Consider the following 23728-nt stretch of genomic DNA (forward strand, 5'->3'; position numbering starts at 1 on the left):
TATTTTTTTGGACAGGTTTAAATTAGATGAACGGTATATATTATCTGCTATTAGCTATTTATATTATTCGTATTTTGGATAAGAAAACTTATTATATTAACATAATATATAAGTTATATGTTATATATATATATATATAAAATTAATTTTTGTTTTAGGGTCATTACTATTAGCAAGATTCTATTCAACTGTTTGCAGTTTGTGTTCCGATAGTAGTTAAAATGTATGAATAATATTATATCTTAAAATACACCAAGTTGTGTGTGCGTAATCAACAATCTATTAGACATAAGATTTCCGAGAATGCAATGCGGGACAGTGCACACCTTTGTAATTTATTTGAAAATCTTGCGTTAAGATTTCCTATACTTAAGGTAAAAAGATATAAGTGACCTACATATTAAATAAAATTAAACTCTTATTCCTACGGAAAGAATACTATATCTAGTAATAAATCGATCTTCAAAAGTTCACAAAATATCAGAAAATATTTATGTCGTTTATTGTTTAAATAACTTTCCAATCGGACATACCTCACGCAGGATCAGAAAGAAATGTATTTTATTGGATAGTTTGCGACAATAATTTTCATACTTATAGTCGTTCAATCTTAATGATTATTATATTAAATTAAAGTACAGTCTTTGCCATCCACGAAAAATACTTTTCAAAGCTGCAAGACTCACGTTTTAAATATTTAAAATCCCAGAGAGTGAAATGCTGTAAAGGATATATCTTTCACACATAGCAGTCATATCTTTCGAACGTTCTCGTCAATATTTTTTATAGTTAAAGGAAAAAAGTTTTAAAAAACTTGATATTAAATTAAAGTACAGTCTTGTCCCTACTCGAAGAATACCTTTCCAAGATTAAAGTCTTGCGTTTTAATTACTTAAAATCCCAGAGAATGAAATGCTGTAAAGTGCAAATCTTTCACACAAAGCTGTCATATCTTTGGAACGTTCTCGTCAATATTTTTTTTAGTTAGAGTTAACAAATTTTAATAAACTTTCTTTGAAATTACAGTACTCTCTTTGCCCTACACCTACAATACTTTTTTAAGCTGGTAGTCTCGCGTTTTAAATACTTAAAATCCCGGGGAATGAAATGCTGTAAATTGCAAATTTTTCACACATAGCTGTCAAATCTTTTGAACGTTCTCGTCAATATTTTTTATAGTTAGAGTGAACAAATTTTAATAAACTTTATATTACATTAAAATACACTCTTTTGTCCACGGATATAATACTTTTTTGACTTTTAAATCGATCTGCAAATGTTCATAATATGTTATAGAATGCAATGTTTTAAATTGTGCATCTTTGCAATTTCTTCGAAAAGTTTCGTTAAATATTTTTTATACTTGTGTAAGATCAAGAAATAAGGAAAATAAATGTTTTTCCAGTACTAAATGGATACATTGAAGGTCATTAATTGTTGCCGTATGTAGATTTGTCAGTTACAGTTCAGTATTCTTGATGATATATTACGATGTTGATCATGAGTCCGAAAAGATCTATAATTTCTGAAAGTATAATTTTAGAATATTAATTGTTTAGTGGCGCAAAAAAGGAAAATCGTTCGGTGGAATAAGTAAATTTTTAAATATAAATAGATTTACGACTTATTACATTATTAAAATATCGAAATCTGGAGGAATTACAAAAAATAAATACCGTTCAGGTCGACGAAATAAAAAATAAATACTGTTCAGGTCGATCAAAGAAGTTAGCGGAACGAGAAGAAAGAGCATTGATCCGTGAAATAAAAAAAATCCAAAGATTACTGCTACAAAATATGCAACAATAGTTAACCAAAACTTTAATAAAGATGTACATCCAAAGCTATGTAGAAGAGTGTTACGTAAAAATGATTATCATACTAGGATTCCCAGAAAGAAACAATACATTAGTGATATTAATAAGAAGAAAAGATTAAAATTTGTCAAAGAATTTATTAGCAAAGATGATTCCTTTCTGGAATAAAGTAATATTTTCAGATGAGAATCGAAATTAAAAATATTACTAATAATTAAAAATAACTATTACGTATATATTTCGATTTGCTTGAAACTATATCTGTATAATCTACAGAGTCATACCTCCATCCAATGTTAATAATATGTCGGTAACTGTTCTATATAACATACACTTATTATAATTAATAAAATATTTTATGGCAACTGTTGAAATTCTTTTGTGTGAGTCACTGTACGTATATATTTATAATTTTTAAAGAATTACGTCGGTTACGATAGATTTTGATTTTACCGAGCTTCGATAATAGTAGATTTCTATTTTTACTTTTGAATTTCCCTCTTTATTTTTCGTTTTCATTTAATTGCGAGTAAAAGTGTCGAAAACCATGTGTACACCTTTTTTTTAAACGCATCAGGTACAATTCAAAATCAATTGTAACGAACTGGGTATTATTTTAACACTAGATTTACCAGATCACTCAAAATGACTGATCTTGCAATTTCAATTGAAAATCCCTACTGCATGTTAACATTTTCTTTCCGTAATGATATCATGACTTTTGTAACTATAACTAAAGAATCAATTTCATGAATTTTATATTATCTTATATATACAGTCAGTTCTCGACTTACGACAGGGTTCGGTTCAGCAACTTCGGACGTAAGTCAAATTTCATACAAAGATAAATAATATAACATAATAGGCATATATATATATAGTATTGACGTATCCTAAAGAGAGAGTACGCCCTTTAAAATATTTAAATAAAAATTTGTATTGTAATTACCTCTCTTTGAGGTGTCAGTCAGTCGTTGTCTGTCTGTATTCACAATTTCTTTTCTTTTCATTTCTTTGTTCATTATTATAAAAAAAAATTGAGATATTTAATTAAAAAATAACTGCTTACCTAATAACAATTAAAGAATAACTAAATATCAGTCAATAACCAATGAAAAAAGTAATATAATCAATTATAGACATGTGGGAGGGGGATGGCACAATTATATAAGCAAATGTAATGGCTTTTATTTTTTTGTTTTTTTTCTTTCGTCTTAAGTCGAGGTGGTCGTAACTCGAAAACTGAGTGTATTCGTGGGAAATATATTTTTTCCTATTGCTATTTGTACCTCATCAAGCACTTTTTTTGAAAGACCTCATCATTTAGACTGGTTTTGGTAGAAATATAGGTATATCAAAATAGCTGGTAAATCTAATTTTGAAGATTTGGTTTGGTTTAAATATGAAGAAAAATCTTTTTTTTTTTACGCATTATATAATTATTTTCGAAAAAATAATTTCTTTTGAAACTACAATTGAAATTTGAAATAACATCGTATCTGCAATAAATTTTTGTCAGGGAGTGTACGTACGCTTACGATTAGAGCGAAAGTTCTAAAGAGAGAGGGAGAGAGAGAGAGAGAGATATACGTTCGAATATGCATGTTTGCGCTTGCGTTTCTCGACATTTCTCTTCTCCCCCTACTCCCACTATTTCCACCCTATTCTCTATTTCATGAGGGAGTACCACCACGTCGGTTATGTTATAGATGTACGTCCGTTAAAAGGAGAGATAGTTAGCGACAAGTATGGGAAACGTTTGACAGATCTGATAGGCAGTGATAATGCTCTTCCCAATTGATGTTAGTCTTAAGTGAATCAGTTTTGTTCATTGATCGTGCCGAGGCTTGGTATTATTCTTGCGGTCAGACAGACTGCGATAGTCAGCAACGAATCCGATGAATTGTTCTCTTTCTTCGACCAGTTAGACTTTTCCACCCTTTGGTGGAAAGTTGAGTGGATGCGGTAAAAACGGTGGATAGGAGGGTGGGAGGGAGGTCCGCCGAAATTTAATACTGGAAAATGTAGCATCAACGTAAAAAAAAAACAAAGCAGAGTAAAAAAAAAGAAGAAGGAAGACGATTAAGTTGAATGCGATTTGTTTGATTCGTTAAGGAGGTAGGTGGTGGTGGTGGTGGTTGATGGTCAGGATGTTGATCGAGGACGAAAGGAGGAGGAGGAGGAGGTGGAGGAGGAGGAGGAAAAGAGAAGCCACGACGTTGACGACGTTGACGAAAAGGACGCGTGAGAAACCGAGAGATAGATGCGGCAACGCAATATCAATTTGTTTCGCGATTTTCGTGATCGCTTTGATGACGGTCAGCGAGCTTGGCGATGCGAAACAATTAGGTTTGTCAATTGTCCATCCAAATGTTATTCTTCTAGATTTTCCTTTGTTTGATCTGATTCATTACTTTATTCTCAGACAAACTTATTTTACAAGAGGGATGCAGGTTGGAAGGCTTGCATCCACTTCTCATCGTTACTTACAAAAATATCACCATATCGGTAAGTTATATTTAATTGATCATTGATTAATTTTAGATATTAATATTTGTATAACATAATATCAGATATAATATCGTTCTAAATACGAATATTAAAGGATTATTATTTTCACAGGTAGACAAAATTACGGTACCTCATAGGGAACGCGTTATGGTTAGGTGTCGTGAACTTGGAAAATACAAGCTCATCGGTGATCCATCCTTACATTGTCGTAATGCAACGTGGAATGGGAAATTACCGTCTTGCGTGCCTACTACGGCTATTTCCAATTACACCGGTTAGATAACTCCAATATCTTTAGATTAATATTGAAAATAATGGGAAATATTTTGTGTACATCAACAACTAATTAACAACTCCTCTTCTTACTCGAGGAGATCCAGAAGACGTTCCACCGACGATCGTCTTCGGATTGCCAGCAGGTTCAGCTGCTATCGAACCCACTGGTACGCTTGCGGTATTTCCTGGGAGCATCCTTCATTTGGAGTGTCTTTTTGCTAGAAGATTAGGCAATCCAGAATGGACCTGGACGTCGACTTATCGTCAATATTTAACGGGTCAGAAATTTCAATATAATAATAAATATAATGATAAATGTATCTTTGAGGGAAATTGGACAGGCAAGCACAGACAATTTATATGGTTATTTCGATCTTATTGAACGTTTGTTTCGTCCCTTAATCGGGACTTCTTCTTCAGCAACTGAAATTTTATTACGACTTTTTTTCAAAAAATACATATTATCAAACATTTTACATAAATTAACATTAAACATATTATATAAAACATTAATATGTATTCAAAAAAAAAGTCGTAATTGTTCGTTGCTGAATAAGTTCGTCTCGATGAAGGGACGAAACACGTTCAATAAGATTGAAAAATAACGTTCTAAATTCGCAACCCTATCCAATTTCCCTGCGACACATTTATTAATCATTTTATTTTTTGTCGTGATAAACAACTATAATTGACACCTTAAATATAATTTTTCTTTCTAAAAGTAATCACAAAATACAATATAATATATATATTAAATAAAATGATTTATAAAAATTAGGATGGGCGATCGCTGCTAAAGAGAGAGATTGGAAGTATCGATTGTCGATATATTACGCAAAAGTTCAGGACTCTGGAGTATACACGTGTTCAACTCCACGAGGCCTAGGAAATTCTATAAAAGTTCACGTAGTTGGTAAGATTTGAATTTTATAAATAATCCTTGAATTAGTTTCAATGTAAAGAAAACAAAAAAAAAACCATGAAAATTGAATCTATCTCGTCTTTTAGACGTCCAGTGTCCAGTAATAAATTTACCAGAGGGACCGTTGATCGGTAAAATCGAGGGTGCACGGATGGGTCACAGTGCTAATTTCGAATGTCCCCTTGGCTATAGATTAGAAGGTGCTTCGATGATAACGTGTCAGTATAACGGTGAGCAATTGCTTCTAAAAATGTTTTCATGCTAAATTTCGATGCGAACACAATGGTAGATGGCCGAGGAGTTTTAATGACCACGCGACAGGGCTGCAATACTGTTAACTAATATGAGTTACATAAAAAAGATATTTAATATTGAAATATATTTACATATTCGGTACGACGCGTTAACCTCTTCAAGACTTTCGACATTTTTCATGAAAATCCTGTAAAAAAAATCCTACGTCGAAACTATTGCAATGGATAAATGTGAAATTTGGATCCAGGGAAAAAGAAATTTAGCATAATAATGTATTTGTGTGTCAGGAATAAAATAAAGAAGAAAAAATACAAATGAAAATAGTATATTTGTCATCGGCGAGTTAATAGTATGATTTTTCATTTGAAGAGGCTAACACGTTGATTGCTGCTGCCACGTCGTCAGTCATCGGTGACTGACGTTCAACTATTTTTTCACTAGTAAGTAACGCGCGTGCGTGGCCTTTAAGCCAAATCTAAAGGAATTCCTTAAGAATTCGCGTGGCAGTAAACGTGTTAAAGTCATAGGTCATACACCATTATTTCATACATTGAAATGTAAAGGACACTATATAATTCTCCTGTCGAGCGGCCGAATTGTAGTATAAGGCGTCGAAATAATTCGATCGTAGGAGAGAGTTAAGCGAAGACTCCCGTCGTCGTGCGATATATTCTAGGAATGTGGTCAGGAGATATACCACGTTGCGAGGCAATAACCTGTCCGGCGATAGATCTTCCCAGTGATACTTGGTTACAACTGCTAGAGCACAACAATAGTTTTGGCGGCAGGGCTGTTTTCGCTTGTATGTGGGGTCATAAATTAATGGGATCTCAGAGCATCAAGTGCGAAGGGAATGGCATGTGGAACGGAACAACGCCTAATTGTTTCGGTAAATTTCACATTTCATTTTTAATATTTACAATCCTGATTTATTATCCGAGCTAATTTGATCCTAACGACAAACAGCACAAAATTCTCATCCAAATGCATACTACATCCCCTGTCCTGTATATACATTCAAAACGAACAATTGATTTCATATTTATTCGTTATGTTTTCAGAGATAACGTGTCCGTCGCCATCGTTACCGCGAAGTGGTCGAATTGTCGATCAAATCTTACAATCTAATCGTAGAAAACACCATCGTAATCGTATCTATAAGGTCGGAGCTCTCGTTAAATTTGCCTGTTTACCGGGTCATCAATTGATAGGGGAAGCTTCTGTAATTTGCACCGAAAATGGCACGTGGTCGCATCAATCACCAGTTTGTAAGTTTCGTTTAATCTTAATTTTATTTGACTTCATTTTTATCTTTATATTCGGCCAATAACACATATGTTTAATACGATCCTCTTGTTCACTTTGATACTTACATTTTAATTTACCTATATACTTGATTTTATAATAAATGATATAGTATAGGATACACAGTATAGGATCCTACAAACCTTATTGGTTTAGAGAAAATACCATTTGTTAGAATATTTTATATTTTTTCGATGAATATTACAGTGTATTCACAAGTTTACTTATCATTTTTCTTTTCTTTTTTTCTTTTCTTTTTCTTTTTTCTATTGGTGATTAAAATTTGACTGCTAGAATGTTTATTAATTTAAAAAACAAAACAAAACAAATAAGAAATAGAAGCAATAGTTTAAAACGTTTTTAGGTAAAGTAAGATGCCCGTATCCTGGTGATCCTCCGCATGGGCGAATTTCACCGTTGAAATTTTGGTATACACCTGGCGATAATATACAAGTCAGTATATTGAAAATGATATATTTTCTTCTATCGTTTATATCTTTTATCAGCAAATTCGCGGAATGATCGGTTAGAAAAATACGAAATTATTAGGTACATGTAAAAAATGTAATATACAGGTGACCTGCTCTCCTGGTTACGTCACACCTTTGGAACCTGTCAGAAAGCCTACGTGTCGAGAGAATGGAATATGGAGTGCACCACCACCACCATGCCGTTCTTACAAAGATGTTTGATCGATATCCGCGACGTTTGAAAGCAAAAGAAAAGAGAAGTAAAATACAAAAAGAAAAAAAAAAAGAAAAAAAGGAGGAAGAAAAGTCGACCTGATTTTCGTACGAAAGTAATCGCTTATCCGCATCGATCGTAACTCTTTAATTCATTCTAATCGATGAAAAAAAAACATTTAGAATGCGTCCGGTAATAATGCGACGCATTTAATAAATATAAAATGAGATGTATTGTACAACGAAGAGTACACTCTTTCTTTTTATCTATTATACGATTTATTAGGAGTGTCATTTATCTTTTCTTTTCTTTTATTTTCTTCATCTTTTTTCGATTCATTAGTTTTCCGCTAGATTTTCTTTTTCTTTTTTTTACGAGGGATATAAAATTAAAATAGATGAACATATATTTGTCGATCGCACAAATGCAAACGAATATCGTCATTAAAACCCATCCTCGATAATAATATTTCATTAATCTGACACTTTTCTTTTTTTTTATATATATATATCTATATGCAATAAAAAGTGTCTGTTATTCTTTAAAAATTTTCTACGAAATTTTGTCATATGTTTAAGAGCCTTATTCATATTCCTATCTCGTCGTCCTTTATATTTCAAATCATCATTTTCATTGGCACGTAAATGTTTTTACGTATATATTTTTCTTACCAAGAATTAGATGGAAGCGTGCGCATTAACACATTGATTGTTACCTTGGTACCGTTATCGATCACTATCATCCAATGACAAATCGAATTTTTATCCTTTCTTATAGTTTTATACTTCTCTTTATATTCTTTTACTATCTCTCTCTGTGTGTGTGTTTTTTCTTTACGATTAGCAATTTGTAAATTGAACAAATTTTATTAGAAAGAAAAAAATGGCAGTTGTTAAAGCAACAACTTGTAAAGAAGCGATACGACGTTGGGAGGAAGAAAACAAACAGGATCCTAATACTGCGAAAGAAATTAATCTTAGTTTTCAATGGCTTCCTATAGAAAAAATGGACAACTCTCTGACTAGTTTAACCGGATGTGAAAAATTATCTTTATCTACGAATATGATTGAAAAGATTACAGGTGAGAATTTATAAAAATAGACATTTTTTTTTGAGAAATCGTATATACGTTTTATACTTCAATGAACAATTACTCGATGAAATATTCATTCAAATATATCCTTTAGATGATTGTTAGATTCGTATTTAGTATTTTCTATAACTTTAGTTAAAATTAAAATATGGATTTCTATTTTGAAAAAATTATTATTACTTCGGGTCTTGACAAAATAGGAAAGGAATAAGGGCTCTAAGAAATAGCTGCAATATATTTGTTGTTAAACTAATTGAATTAGAGATATTCGATTGTATCGATGAAAATGATAGAAAAAAAAAGAAAAAATTAACTATGAATAAATTTCTTCGTTTAATTGACGAAGCAGTCTGAAAAATGTTAAAAGTCTTATTTTTTTGTTTCTATTATCGAAACTTAAATCTCCCTTAATTCTCATTTATTAAAAATGCTAATATTTTATATATATATATATATATAATTGAAAACATCCTCTATATAATCTAGATTGACACGAATTCTTTATTATAGTTTCCTACATATTATGGCACTCTCCCACGTATACTAATTGTGAATAGATTAGTGTGTCGTCTTTGATATTAAATTGATAATATTGGTATCGTTATTTGACACTTGTACAATTTCGGTAGAGTTTATTTTTATCAATTGGAAAAGATACAAAATAAATCATGTATATTATTTCGTAGGAATTGGAACATTAAAAAATTTAAAAATCTTATCGTTGGGCCGTAATGTTGTTAAAAGTTTTTCCGGTCTCGAACCACTTGGCGATACTTTAGAGGAATTATGGATTTCATACAATTATATCGAAAAAATGAAAGGAATCAATGCAATGAAGAATCTTCGAACATTGTATATGTCTAACAATTTGGTAAGAGATTGGACCGAATTTGGCAGACTTCAAGAAATAACAAATATCAGAGATTTATCTTTCGTTGGAAATCCGCTGTACGATAGTTTCGAGGTAGCACCAATTATCACGAGCACAAGAAGAACATTCTCACATTTACGTATTCAAAAAATATATTATCAATTATTTGATATTATTTATTCTGTAGGTGGATCAATGGAGGCTAGAAGTTGCACGACGTTTGCCATATTTAGAAAAATTAGATGGCGAACCTATTATTAGAACCGAGGACAATACGTTTGTCAATCAATCAATGTTAATTAGGAATGAGGGTTCTCCGCAAAATTCCAAAATTTCTGAAGATACGCCATAATTTTACCCATTAATAGAGATAATTTATATTACTTTTTGTCTTTTCTTTTTCTTTCCTTTTTCTTCTTCTTCATGAATAAGCAATCATTTTTATACATATGTATATATGCATATATACATATATATATATATATATATATATATATATATATATTGTTTATTTGTTCTCACAATACAAGATAGATTGTACATACGTTTTTGGTGGTCTGAAAAAAGCAAAATATACTAACAAGTTCGATTTGATTCGATGCACGAAGTTTATATTATCATGGTTAAAACATACGCGGTGTATAGGTATAACTATTATTTAATTAAACTTTGCTTTTTTTTTTGTTTTTTTTTTTTTTATATATTGTAAGGCGCGTCAAATGTGTTAAATGTTGTTTTACATAACATCCTGATCATTCGTATATATACAAGATACACGGGGAAGGCGCAAAGTTATATATATACGTGCATTAGAAAAAAATTGACGTGTATTATGCGCTTTAGATTAGTTTCTCTTTCAATTTTTTGTATTCTTATTATATACTTCTCCTTCTTCTTTCTCTCTCTTTTTTTATGTTTTTTCATATTTTTTTTTCCTCGACTTCCATAAAACTATACATCATAAATGTATTACGAATTTGTTTGTCCCAATCATCACACAAAAATAAGAAGATATATACCCCTACTTCTCGACATTAAACGTTTCTTTTTTTTTTTTTTCCTTTTTTTTCTTTTTTTTTTCATAAAATCGCATAAGAAAGATAGAAAGAGAGAAATATAGAGATAGTAGGAAAAATAGAGATTGTTCGAGCAAATGAAATTAGGCGTAAACACACCCATGTTTGTATTAAACTTACGATTCCAAGGTCTTTTCTTTTTTTTTTTTTTCTTTTTTTTCACATTTACCATTTGGATCGCATGATTTTTCGATAGATTTTGTTGTTGTTCGTTCACCAAAGAGTCGTGTGCTAAGACGTGGTGTCGTTTATCTTTCAATATGTTACCGATTTAATCGCACATTATTCACATTGTTACAATAATAATAATAATAATAATAATAATCTTTCGATATATTATTTTAATTAGCATGCCACAATTTTTTTTAACTTCGTAATCGGATATCATTGTCGTGAATTTTTGATCCTGGCATATAGAGAAAGATAGAATAAGTTAGATATTATATTGACCAACGACGAGTAAGAAAAATATTCTTGTATATCGATCATATATTCTCTTTTTTCATTTCTTTAATTCTTTAGTATTATATATTCTCGAAACGATCCAAAATAGGTATAGTATAACATATAAAGTAACTTTTCGAGAATAAGATCGATCATTTAGCGGTGATCCGAAAGAACATAGGTACATATATATACATTTTACATATTACATTACGTCAAAACCAGACGAGACGAGACGAGACGAGACGAGACGAGACGAGACCAGACGAGACGAGACGAGACGAGACAAGACGAGACTTTTCATTTCATTTCATTTCAGTTCAGTTCTTTCCTTTTATTGCCCTTTTATTTTTAGTTAGTTAATATCCTTCTAAATTCAACAAATCGTACATACCGAGTTGGACGACAATTTTTGTTTTTTTATGAACATTTACCGTTAACTACATCACACAGACATATTTTTTCTTTTTTTTCTTCTTTTTTTTCTTCTTTTTTTTTCTTTTTTAGTAAATTTGTTCGTCCTCCAAACAGAAAAAAATAAATTTTTGTGTTGATGTTCTCGTTTTTCCTCCCGCCCCCCCCCCACGTTTTCTTATCAAACATTGATTTAAATTCAAACACGTGAGATTATTTTACACAAGACATTATTAGGATTAATTGGCGTTAAATATCCAGAGAAAAGATATTAACGAGCTAAATTCTTTTCATTCATTCATTCGTTCGTTCGTTCGTTCGTTCATAACCGTTGATATTATCTTCGACCATCTCTTAACCTGTGCATTTAGTAGATTTTTATTCATTAGAATGATGCCAACATTTTTATGATGTGGCGAATCGTTGTTTTTGTTTCTTTACGAAGTCGAGGGCTAGCTTATCACCGGCTCTCGTTTCCAAAATTTGAAGAATTGGATGGTCTGAAATAGAAATCGAGACAAGAATATATATAATATATAATCAATAAATATTACTATACAAATTACCAATGCATTTATAATTTTCAAAGATGGAAACAATTGTTTATTCATTACAAAATAGAGGTTATGACGAAAATATATATACACAGAAATAAAATAAAAAATAAAAAATCTAGATAATATATTGGTATTTAACCACAAAGTTACATTATATATATATAAAGGATTATATTTATTTATATTTATATTTATTTATATTTATATTTAAATTAATTTTGTTTTATGTTTATATAGGATTATATTGTATTAATATACAGTGATTTATACAAATATGAAATGCACCTAATATATTTGATTAAATATTTTTTCATTAATAAATAATATAAAAATCATTTGAAGTTGAATTTTGGAAAATTTACTCTAAGCGTATACTACTTACTTCGATTTTTTTGGTGCATTAATGGTAACTCAGTATGTTTGAGGCCATGAAAATTATCTATACTGGTATTAGTGTCAGCTACACCGGGTATCGTGCTTAATCCCAAAAATGCTTCACCAGCAAAATCGTTAGCTGTGAGTACATCGTGATCCATTACGGTGAATAATACTATAGCGTCAGGACTTTGGCACTGTTCAACGCTTACGGAACTTTATTTTAAACAAAGAATTCAATTGTATTATTCAATAAAAAATCAAACCCATTATTCTGAAAAAAGAAAAGAAAAGGGAAATATAGGAGAAAATTCATAAACTTACAATTCGAAGCACTCGTCGAACATCGGATTCAAAGTTCTTTTCTTAACGTTAGTTTGTTGTTCAGCACAATGTTCGAAAACTTTTCGTGGTAATAATTCGATTATTACAAATGGATCGCTAAAACCATTTGGATCTAACGGTATTACGTCTCTAGCATTAATCACTTCGACGCAAAGCGAATCGTGATTCAAATATGCTCTTACTGTCAAAACACCATACTCGGATGTCATGGTGTTCATTTGGTCCTGTAGAAAAATTCAATGAAACAAATTCTAATATTTTTGGAATGATTTCTTCAACAATTATTTTCTTATTACTGACATGAATTATTGTTACCTGCAATCGTTGATAATAATAACGATTAATAAGATAATTCGTATCCATTGTATGATATTTCAATCGTTCATCCACATTTAAATAATTTCGACTATGAAGTATCCCTAAAGGTAGACCCTTTTCATCCGCATGAAAGAATTTGGTCAACAGAAGAAGCGCATCGTGTAATCTTTCGTAAAATACGGATGGCTTGTCCTAAAATAAAATCAATGTTAACATTATCTCATTATTAATGAGGATAAATTTATAATCATCTTTTATAACAACGTACTCCTGCATTTCCATCCATTTGATTGCTCAATTCACTTAATACTACCTCCCAAACGTCCTGTAAGACACGCGTAAAATTCACTGCTAAAAGGGCTGAATTAAGTGCAACCAAATGCACATCTAAATATTCCAATAACGGATTGATTGCTTCGGATGTCGGTAAACTGTCCGGTGACCAGGCAAGATGAAACATTGATTTCTTCAAAGATGGTCTCATCTGAACGGCGAGCGAGTATTTTTAGAGATATATTTATTATTCTATTATTATATATTTTTCGTATTATATTATTACCTTCATGCCGATTCTCGAAACAATTTGATTAATGTAAACTAACATTTGTCCGGGTGTTTGTTCCAATGGTAAAGTCAATGCATTTCTCCATTGCACTCGAACAGAATCTCCAGCTTGATTTTCCAATTCTGTTAGAATTTCCTCAACCTGAAGTTCTTCTCCCAGATCTAATAACCATCTTCTTACATATTCTAAACCGTTTATAGCTACGCACATCTAAACAAAAAAATAAAACAAAATTATAATATATTAGTAAAATGATAATTTAAAGTTTATTGTTTAATGCTAATTTATGTATGATTGTACAAAATGTATACAGTGATTTATATCCATTATATTTATAACAATCAAATTTTATGTCTACTTGTAAAAAAATTAATGTGAAAAAAGAAATGATAAAAAAAAAACAAAAAAAATTAAGAAAGAAGATTTTTCAAATATTTTCTAAATTATATCTAATGCGCTATCTATAATCATCACAATAGATTTCTATCCAGTGAAATATTTGTTGACAATGTTATGCGAATAATTCATAATTTTTATACTTTTAATTTAAATTATTAATTATTTATTTTATATATAATTATATTATATAACATACTTACAAACTTTATTAAAAATTATTATGATTCGTTAAAATAATATATATAAAAATGTTGTACTCGCTCAATATTATCTTTCAATGATATTACAAAGCACTATTTACTGCGTAAATTCAAAAAATAAACAATCTAATTCTGATCGATTACCTCATCCGTAGTTTTATACGGTGTCTGGTCGTCATAATATCCACATTCTGCTAATTTTTTATGGATTATTTCGGCATAATAAGTAGCAGGAGTACAGATAGCCTATATAAGAAACAAAACTTATACATGATTACATTTAAAACATTGTTTTGAATACAAATAAATGGAATAATTTCATGAAATCACTTACATCAATAACCTTTGAGACGAAACTGTACGATCCAACAAGATCTGGCCATTCTAATTTTTTCCAAAATTCTTTGATCTATAAATATTTAAAAAATTTATTCGAAAATATGCTTATATAGTAGACACCGTTATCGTATTAAATTACAATACCAAATATATATGTAAATATATTACCTGATAAAAGCACGCAGTTGCGTCGATTGCAGATGTACAATGTTTTACTATAAAATCACCGGTACAAATTCGATCCAATTCCGTAGCTCTTCTAATTCTTTGAACTGCTTTCAATTTTGCTAGATCCAACCATTTGTCAACTGCTGGTCTAAATAACTCGTAATATTTGCAAATTATCAGAGATTTCTGATCAGATAATGGTAACTTTTCCTTCATACTGAGAATACAAAAGAAAAATTAAAATATAAGTATTTTATAAATTATTATTATTATTATTACACTCTGTGTGTGTATATAATGAATATACCTGACAAAATTTTGCAATGCTAGATAAAATTCAAAAATTGGTGTTCCAATTTCTGCGCCCGGTGGTAAAACGTAATCTACATCGCTGTTTTGTCCGTGAAGTTGAAGACAAGCAGTAGTGACTCTTGCACCGAGTTCATTTTGGATCTGTCCAATTATTTAATGATTAATATTTTAATCCATATAATGATTGGGTAATTTTTTTTCTTTTCAATTATCTCGAGGCGTAAACAAATATTTCGTATCTGTCGCTACATGAAATAAATCTCGTAACAAAATTCATTGATTTAATTTAAAGAATGATTTTATTTAAAAAAAAAAAAAACAAAAATCATAATTCCAAATTCAAATGTTTGATTTATTAACGATTGTTAATTTAAACGAAACAATACAAATGAGATAATAAATCTAGATATTATAATAATCTAATGAACGATATTAGAAATATTGCTTTCGATTGAAAATATTTGTTTTATTGTAAAAATGTTATATCACAATATTGTGTCATGGTCAAAAATTAGATTAATAATTGAAATAGGTAGGTAATGCAATTTTCAATAAATTCTCATGCATTCACTACTAGCATGCATATCTAAATGACATACGTGCAGCACATACTGCAGTGCCAGTGTTACTTAACATTTATCGAGGAAATAAGTGAATTTCCGCTGAAAAGAAAAGAATCTTTAAAAAGGATTAAGCACTATTCTCGTGTCGATATGTAATTGTACATTAGTCTCTTGATGTCTTGCAATTAAGACTTTGTATTAATTAACTACAATGATAATATTATGTTATAAAGAAATAATGTTATAGTAAAAGATAAAGTAAAGTGGTGTTTAACTAATATCAAAAATATCTTTATTTTTTTTTCTTCTTCTTCTTCTTTTTCTTCTATATAAAATTCTATTTCTTTGAAATTGCATGACCACAGTTATACAGAAGATGAATGTCAGGGTCGACAGGTAATTTATAATACTTTGACATCTATAGGAAAATTGAAGAATATGGAAGAAATAAAGACAAGGAGAGATTAACATTTTGTTAATCGACGTTAGAAAAGTACCTCGGAAGTGTTCTCCATGTGTTTCGTCACGTGTTCCGCCAGCTATGAAAAAACATTATGTGTACAGTCAAATAATTATGAACCGATGGACAAATAAACTCATGTGAATCCTTTCATTTTCTTGTACACGTCAACGGTACATAATCATTTTCTTAAATATCGCAAGCTTTTCATATCTTGTATAATAAATATGTGTATGTGGCACGCATATGTGTACATAATTGAATTGTAAGTATGTAATATAACATCGATCGAATCTATTAAAGTAACGTCATAATATCGTGCTTTTTTTTTTAATATATTGACGTAATAATTAAAATAAATTTATATATATATAAAAATAATTAAATAAATGAAATATAACACAAGAAAAGAGAGCATATAAAAATACGATCGATGTCTGCGATCAAAGCGTCAAAGCCAAACATAGCACATCGAGCTCGACGAGGTTAAAAAAAAAAATGATAATTTTATAAATAACATCGTGTGTTTTATGTGGTCACGTGTATGTTCTTTTTTTCTCGCAGTGACGTAATAAACCTTTCAAATTTCAAATAATTCTCATCATTGATATTAATTGCTTTCGTATTCTAAATGCTTACCAATTTTTCCAACTGCTTGTAAACTATCGAAAAATATGGTACACCGTTTGTACTGAAAGCAAAATATTTAAAATATATATAACGAGTTAATCAAAATGTAAAATCCACTTTCTGATTCGATAAATAATGAAAAATATTATACAGGTATCTAGCTTACCTTTCAAAGAGAATATTATAATACATACGACCCTGTTCCAAGTCGACCAATAGTGCCGTGACTAAATTTGTAAAATCTTGCAAGACACGATCCGCATCTTGATCAGGTTCTTGATCGTGATACATTGTTTGATGTCGTACGTTCTCGTACCTAGAGATTAAAATGTGAATAATTTGAAGAGAAATATTTTATATAAAAACAAAAAAAAAACATAACATTTTTCTCTTATCGATTGAAATGTACCACTCGAAAGTTCCCTTTTTAAGGGCTGTTACAATTTCTACCCTTATTTCCTTGTTAAATGGACAACACAACGAAAAAGCGTTCATGTTTGATAAAAGACCCAAACATCTGAAAATAAAGTTAAATAAATAAATGTATTAATCAATCCAAATCCAATTGTAAAAGAGAAGGAAAGATTCTTGTTCATCGGTTGGTATACTCAAAAAATATAATTGAAAATTCACCTCAGTAAATTTTCGAGTTTGGAGATCGATGATCGATGCAATGGTGGATATAACGTACGATGTTGTTGAATTTTCTTCAATGATACTTCTAAAAAATCGTTGAAAGAATCTGCCAGAGATTGTTCCTCGTCTCGCGATGACGTTTCCGTTTTTTTCAAATGCCATAAACTATCCATTTCCTGAAAAATAATGTTATTTAACAAAATCAAATTATCTAACGTTAACATTTGTCGTTAATAATATTATTATAATCAACGGATTTAAAATGTTTACCTGAAGAAGACGATGCAAAACTTTCATATCGACACCTGGATGTTTCGAACTGGCGATCCATTTGATCATTGTTTGTTGTAATTCCGTTACGTCACCTTGCACCGCGTGTTGGTGAAGAATTGTCAGTGCCGTTAATGGTAATTCACCTGTGAAGTTTTCCTACAAAAAAAGAAAAAACCCCCCCCAAAAAACAAAAAATATAAAGTTGGAATAAAAGCGTGATTGTGTAAACAATCGACACACAAATTGTTTGAAATGTTTGTAAAAATTCATTGAATACCCCTTGTTTGTTCATTTCGTGATCAAGGAATACGGTATAAAGTCTTTCCTGTTGTCTAAGTTCAGCCCAATTATCTTCTTCGGATGTTCCTCTGTCTTCCCGTGTGGATAACCACAACTTTAATTTGATTCTACCTTGTATGTTGCTCCTTTGCGTTCTTGCCTCGAGTCTATACCAATTTTCCAATCCTGTGCTTGGAATATCCTAAAATATTTCAAAGAAAATCAGATAAATTCATTTGTCCTTGCTATTCATTCATTTTCATTTAATTTCATTTCATTTTATGAATATGGGATTCTACCTGAAGTGGAATATTCACGCAACCTAAGAAGTCATCTTGACTACCGGAACGTGCACTTTGAGCTATTTGTTTAAAAAATCTTCCAAGACCTTTAACACCTCGTACCTCGTTTAATTTACTTACGGCGTCGAATACCGAAGATTCATCGTCGTGGTCCCTACAAATTCAATGAATCATTTTTTAATATCGTGTTAATTGGTATCTGTTTTAAGTAGGTGAAACCTACTTACGAAGACATACCATATATCGAGATGCAAGATATCCGTGCTGATATCATCGATGTCACTGGAATCAAATTTTATACTGCAAATCATTTCAGATACTCATCTGTTTAATTGGATATTTTTCACACACACACATTTTAACATACAATTAATTGCCAAAGTATCCACTTTATCAATTTTATTTATATTTTTGATTTTCAAACAAATTTATCTATCAAATTAGTTATTTTTTTATATTTGGTATATATAAAATTGATCGATAAATAAAAGAAAAGAACAAAATGTTTAATTATTAATAAAATGTATTTTGGAATGCTTTTAAAAAAGAGTCTTGGATATTTTAGCGACACAAACTGCTGTACAAAAATTCAAATTAAAATGAACAAAAAAAATAATAATACACAAATCTAGGGATGTGGTGATAATTTACAAGCGAAATTTTTCTCTCCATTGTGGACTCAATGTGTGAGGTTTCACTGTGGTAGCGCGAATAAATTTGGCAGGAACCGCTCCACTAAAGGATTCTCGATGTTCTCGTCTGGTGTTATGCTCTTTGCGTTTGAATGATAATCTGAAACTGACAATTCGACAAACATTCCATCAATTTAATCAGAAAATACTTTATATCTTTTTTTTTTTTTTTTTTCTAACGACTTATATATCGGTCTCAAATTGAAATAAATAAATGATTATTTTTCTAACAAAATGATTAACCGTTGTTGTTTCACCATATTTCCGACAATTCGGCAGATATTATTCAATTATAAAATAGAAACAAAAATATTGGCAAATCATGACACCGATGTAACAATACAAAAATGTAGAAACAAAATTAATAAACGATCCTAATGTTCTATCAAACACTCTATGTTCACTCAGCACGGTATTTAATTGTACTACTCTTTTTTTCTCTCTCTCTCTCTTTCTAATACCAGATGGCGTAGCTAAACATTAATAAGAGAAAGATAGAGAGAGAGAGAGAGAGAGTGAGAAGAAGGGAGAATCATAGTACTACACGTGTGTTAGTGCTTTCGTTTGCTATACTTCAAGCTAACATGTAAAGTAAGAACAGAAGTTGTTACATCCGGTGAACCTTTTGTTATCACACGTTGCATTGTCTCTTCGTCAAGAGAGTTTGTTCGAGATAAATATTCGCGCTTTGTACTAAGTTCGATAATGTTACACGAAGCCGTCTTTCGTGGATTAGATATTTTAACATGAATAGTCCTAGAAATATCCTATTAACTGTCCCCCAGTTTTCTCCGTTGCATTATATATGCTGGTAATTATGACACCTGAACGAACGATAAGTCAAATGGAAATGAAAAGTGAATTTTATTTGTTTTTATTTCATATTACAATTATTTTTTCGATGTTATATATTATTTATTATAATATCTTTTTTATTTTTAGTATTCCTTTTTTTTTCTTTTTATCTAATCCCCAATGTTATAATTATCATCACATATATATGAGCGTACATAAGTAACGTAATTGCATGGATAAAAATTCGATTAGAAAAATATTATGTTTGCTAATAATATGATGAATTTTTTTGATTTATTGATTCTATAGAACAGCTGTCAAATTACACGGTTTAGTATCAAGAACTTTGTATTTATTTCTGTAATTCATTTTTGTAATTCATTTTTGTAATTCATTTTTATCTGATTTATTTCGTTCTCTTACCTATGATGTTTTCGTAGCTTTTCGTGATGGGAGTTATCGTTCTCACCTCCATCGGATAAAGCACGAGCCGCTTGTCTCGGTGAAGCTGGAGGTGTGTGAGGAGAATGAGCCGACAAATTTGTTTGTGGGCTCAGTGGTGCGCTCGTATTGCCTGGTTGTATGCCCAACATACAATATGGATCACTGAAACCTATCGTATCGAACCACTAATAGTAGCCATACCCTTATTTTTTTTTTCCACGAATATTCATTATTAAATAATATCATTATTTAATTTACCGTTTGCGTCTTTGGCTTCTAATCCTTCAGCTTCGATAACTACTACACTTAGTACCACGATAGGGGGCTATAATTTGTACGAGAAAATGTTTTTCTTATTATTTTGTTAGATAATATATAAACCTTTTAATATTATAATATTAATTGTAATAATATCATATTGTAAGATTCGTGAAAAAATTTGGACGATGGGCTCCGTAGTTAGAGTCGGCCGGTCCGATGCCACGGTTACATTAAGGTGCAATTTTTTCACCTATATTTTCATTGTTTCCGCGCGATTCATTATTTTCATTTCCGAATTTATTTAATAGGTCTTCTTTTTGTTCGTTAATAAAAATATAAAATATAAGTTATGCACGGCAAAAATTGGGTTTGAAAATAAAGTAAAGTAAAATGAAATAGAGCAGGAACCTTCTCTTTCGAAGCAATATCGAGGTATCGTCGATGTTGATCCTGCGGTATACCAAACGCTTCCTGCGCGTAACCATAAAGGTCTTCTTTATAGTGAGCGTACTGACCCGTACTTGCTCCCACAGTGTTCGCGATCGTATATAGAACTTCGACGTATAATTTTTCTATCTGAACAAAAGAAACATATACGTAGGTATATCACATTTCTAAAATTGAACTTTGAAAAAAGAAAAATAGAGAAATGTTTTGTTTTATTTCTTTTTTGTGCTAAGACCTCTTCTTTGTTGATTCGACGAGAATGATAAGAATTTATATTGACATCTCCGGAAGACGGTGGTGCATCCTTGGCACGAGCTTCAACTTCTTGAAGTGCCACCAGTCTACGATTTTCTTGTTTCCATGATAAAGCAGTGAAACTCTCGAAAAACGAGCCATCCGTTTCTTGAACACTGGAAACAACAAATCACTCGAGTTTTATATGAATTTATATTCATTGAAAATTTTAATAATCCTTCCATATTTTTTCCTTTTAATATTACAAATATTAAATATAAATATTTATAAATAAATATATAGAGTAAAATAATAATATAATATAATATAAATATAAATAAATATAATAATAATATATATATATTAAATATAAATAGAGTGTTAAATATTTTGAAATATTTTGAAAATTTTATGTAAATTAACGTAGCGAATAGTTAAAATATGAGATTGAAATTTGATCCGTCGTTACTTTTTTTATATCTACAACAATACTCGTAATTATCCATTCTTATCTCTTTCCGTATTTTGAAATCTAATATTCAATTAGTAGTGCCGCGCGCGTTATATATCAAATTTAATCTACGAATTTCAATTTCATTAACCTTAACATTAACTATTCGCTTCTTGTAACTTCATAATATAATACCTAATTGAACTATGTAATTTTTCTTTTATTATATTTAAACAAGTGTATCGCGCGATATAATTATTTCGCGAATTAACGGATTTCACAAAGTAATGTTAACACATGTAATATAATTCGTTATCGTTTAAAACAAAAATAAATCCACACTCGACATTATATTTCCATAAGGGGAATGTCTCGCGCACCTTGCGTCAAACATACGCCCTAATGCACTAATTTATTCCAAGCACCGATACCGCAATATATACATCGTACTACAGTCTTGTTATTAATAGACAACAACTCTCTCCCTTTTGTATATATATATATAACACATTATAAGACCATGGACTGTATTTGTTCTTTTAAAAGCAAAGTACCCACGTGATTCTTCGTGCATTAAATTTGTCGAGGATTAAGAGACTCCTCCTATAGTTATGCTAAAATAGAAAATTGTAAGACGTCATTATTTTTCCAATTATTTTCCCAATTATTTTCCTTCCTCAACGACTGAATTTTATTCACGTAATCATAAACACCGAAAAAACGTTTGCTCTCTTCTAACGAGAACTTTAGCATTTAATTTTTTTTTAACACGTTGTTAAAACACTTTCCACGTGGGTGGGGTGTTGTGTATACGTCCCACGATTATACGATTGCATTGTTTTCCTTCTGACGTATGCTTTCTAGGGATTAAAATAATCCAAAGATTATCATAATTATCAAAAAATGTATAAAACAGCACACAATAATGCGACAAATTTATTTTTCTAGGAATTAGTTTAACAGATGCTATACTGAACATTATTCTTCATTTTACGATGAAAACATTAACGTGTATGTACAAATTTCTTATATTTCATTATAAAAACAAATTGATTTTTATCGCGAAAATATAGATTTTTGATTAAAAAATTTAATAGAATAATTTTAGTCATCGATGTTTATATTATTGAAAATTTGATTTAATTCATTTTAATAGTAGGCTCGATGTTACGTAATATTGTATCTATCGTTCTTAATCTATACCAAATAATTTGAAAATAAAATAATCTAAAGCTAAGCTTTAAGTATATATAAAATCTTCGAAATCGCAATTCGTATTACAATGTTTATTATGTGATTTTCGATGAATTGGCATTATTTTTAAATTATTTTTAAAATCGAAGGACAACATCGGGAAATGGATGGATTATAGAAAAAAAAAAAAAAAAAAGAGAGAGAACGGAAGAAAGAAAGAAGAAAAAAAATAGATAAGAATCTCTTGGAAAGAATTGTCCGATCGTGCATTTATTCCCGTCATGTTCATAGATACAGTACTATTCCCCGGAGTAAATAAGAAGAATATCGATGCGACCTCGGCATTCTTTTGGTATTTCAAATCCGAATCGATTTTTCATTTCGATTGTAATATGTTATATATGTTACCGTCAAAGCCAGAAATCAGTCATTGCTAGTAATTCCTGGGCATTACTATGACTGCAAAGAGCCTTCAGACGAAGTCGGAAATTGAAAAATTCTTCCAGTTTTTCCTAGGCATCGAACATAATACTTTGATATCTTATAGAATATCAAATTACTATTTAAACAACGTTGAAAAGAATACATTCTCAGGCACAGACACACACAGCCATACGCAACGCCTCCCCCCCAAAAACTTTTCTAAGAAATATCAGAGATTGTGTGTGCAATGCTATAAATTGTACAACTTTGCTATTTCTTTGAAAAGTCTTTAGTCCGGTCAATTTAGACATAAAAAGAGTGGTCAAATAACAAAAATTGCCGGAAAGCCAAATTTTGGTGGAGAGCTGTAGTTTACCATTACAAATAAAGTCTGAAAA

General features: G+C 30.4%; 3 protein-coding genes across 6 annotated transcripts in view; 2 read left to right on the forward strand and 1 right to left on the reverse strand.

Moving 5' to 3' along the window:
• Window positions 1–3479: 3479 nt before the first annotated feature.
• LOC106789381 (locomotion-related protein Hikaru genki) lies at window positions 3480–8008 on the forward strand. 3 transcript variants are annotated; one of them, XM_014753537.1, is made up of 10 exons: window positions 3480–4166; window positions 4243–4325; window positions 4440–4602; window positions 4700–4882; window positions 5383–5517; window positions 5613–5756; window positions 6458–6670; window positions 6843–7049; window positions 7451–7539; window positions 7662–8008. In XM_014753537.1, the coding sequence occupies exons 1-10, from the start codon at window positions 3959–3961 to the stop codon at window positions 7776–7778; spliced, it is 1542 nt and encodes a 513-aa protein (XP_014609023.1). In that variant the 5' UTR covers window positions 3480–3958; the 3' UTR covers window positions 7779–8008. The 3 variants fall into 3 exon arrangements, with proteins under 3 accessions (XP_014609023.1, XP_014609024.1, XP_014609025.1); XM_014753538.1 differs by having other exon boundaries at window positions 4703–4882; XM_014753539.1 differs by having other exon boundaries at window positions 3481–4166; window positions 4709–4882.
• Window positions 8009–8329: 321 nt separating this feature from the next.
• Window positions 8330–10176, forward strand: LOC106789382 (dynein light chain 1, axonemal-like). The gene is made up of 3 exons (XM_014753541.1): window positions 8330–8851; window positions 9550–9827; window positions 9922–10176. The coding sequence occupies exons 1-3, from the start codon at window positions 8653–8655 to the stop codon at window positions 10084–10086; spliced, it is 642 nt and encodes a 213-aa protein (XP_014609027.1). The 5' UTR covers window positions 8330–8652; the 3' UTR covers window positions 10087–10176.
• A 219-nt stretch (window positions 10177–10395) lies between these two features.
• LOC106789370 (BAI1-associated protein 3) overlaps window positions 10396–23728 on the reverse strand; it is a 27760-nt gene continuing 14427 nt past the window's right edge. The window contains exons 4-27 of one of the 2 annotated variants that reach the window (XM_014753519.1): window positions 21264–21438; window positions 20990–21157; window positions 20579–20645; window positions 20300–20489; window positions 19041–19187; window positions 18627–18671; window positions 18387–18543; window positions 18086–18289; window positions 17806–17964; window positions 17533–17711; window positions 17309–17416; window positions 17066–17215; window positions 16909–16960; window positions 16307–16348; window positions 15242–15387; window positions 14935–15151; window positions 14762–14836; window positions 14572–14673; window positions 13823–14038; window positions 13532–13747; window positions 13261–13455; window positions 12925–13169; window positions 12608–12816; window positions 10396–12168 (exon numbers count right to left, since the gene is read on the reverse strand). In XM_014753519.1, the coding sequence (XP_014609005.1) occupies window positions 12074–12168; window positions 12608–12816; window positions 12925–13169; window positions 13261–13455; window positions 13532–13747; window positions 13823–14038; window positions 14572–14673; window positions 14762–14836; window positions 14935–15151; window positions 15242–15387; window positions 16307–16348; window positions 16909–16960; window positions 17066–17215; window positions 17309–17416; window positions 17533–17711; window positions 17806–17964; window positions 18086–18289; window positions 18387–18543; window positions 18627–18671; window positions 19041–19187; window positions 20300–20489; window positions 20579–20645; window positions 20990–21157; window positions 21264–21438 (3559 nt within the window). In that variant the 3' untranslated portion in view covers window positions 10396–12073. The remainder of the gene's footprint in view (window positions 12169–12607; window positions 12817–12924; window positions 13170–13260; window positions 13456–13531; window positions 13748–13822; window positions 14039–14571; window positions 14674–14761; window positions 14837–14934; window positions 15152–15241; window positions 15388–16306; window positions 16349–16908; window positions 16961–17065; window positions 17216–17308; window positions 17417–17532; window positions 17712–17805; window positions 17965–18085; window positions 18290–18386; window positions 18544–18626; window positions 18672–19040; window positions 19188–20299; window positions 20490–20578; window positions 20646–20989; window positions 21158–21263; window positions 21439–23728) is intronic. The other variant, XM_014753520.1, reaches the window with a different exon arrangement.

The sequence above is a fragment of the Polistes canadensis genome, unplaced genomic scaffold, assembly GCF_001313835.1.
Source record: "Polistes canadensis isolate GaletaPanama2010 unplaced genomic scaffold, ASM131383v1 scaffold_181, whole genome shotgun sequence".
Lineage (NCBI taxonomy): Eukaryota > Metazoa > Arthropoda > Insecta > Hymenoptera > Vespidae > Polistes > Polistes canadensis.

What these genes read in the sequence shown, in the direction of transcription:
- LOC106789381 (XM_014753537.1), top strand. Translation starts at nt 3,959, where the DNA reads ATGGTCAGGATGTTGATCGAGGACGAAAGGAGGAGGAGGAGGAGGTGG. An exon ending in TTATCGTCAATATTTAACGG is followed by an intron (nt 4,883 to 5,382) that starts GTCAGAAATTTC and finishes TATAAAAATTAG; the next exon opens with GATGGGCGATCGCTGCTAAA. An exon ending in AACAACGCCTAATTGTTTCG is followed by an intron (nt 6,671 to 6,842) that starts GTAAATTTCACA and finishes TTATGTTTTCAG; the next exon opens with AGATAACGTGTCCGTCGCCA.
- LOC106789382 (XM_014753541.1), top strand. Translation starts at nt 8,653, where the DNA reads ATGGCAGTTGTTAAAGCAACAACTTGTAAAGAAGCGATACGACGTTGG. An exon ending in TATGATTGAAAAGATTACAG is followed by an intron (nt 8,852 to 9,549) that starts GTGAGAATTTAT and finishes ATTATTTCGTAG; the next exon opens with GAATTGGAACATTAAAAAAT. An exon ending in CGCTGTACGATAGTTTCGAG is followed by an intron (nt 9,828 to 9,921) that starts GTAGCACCAATT and finishes TTTATTCTGTAG; the next exon opens with GTGGATCAATGGAGGCTAGA.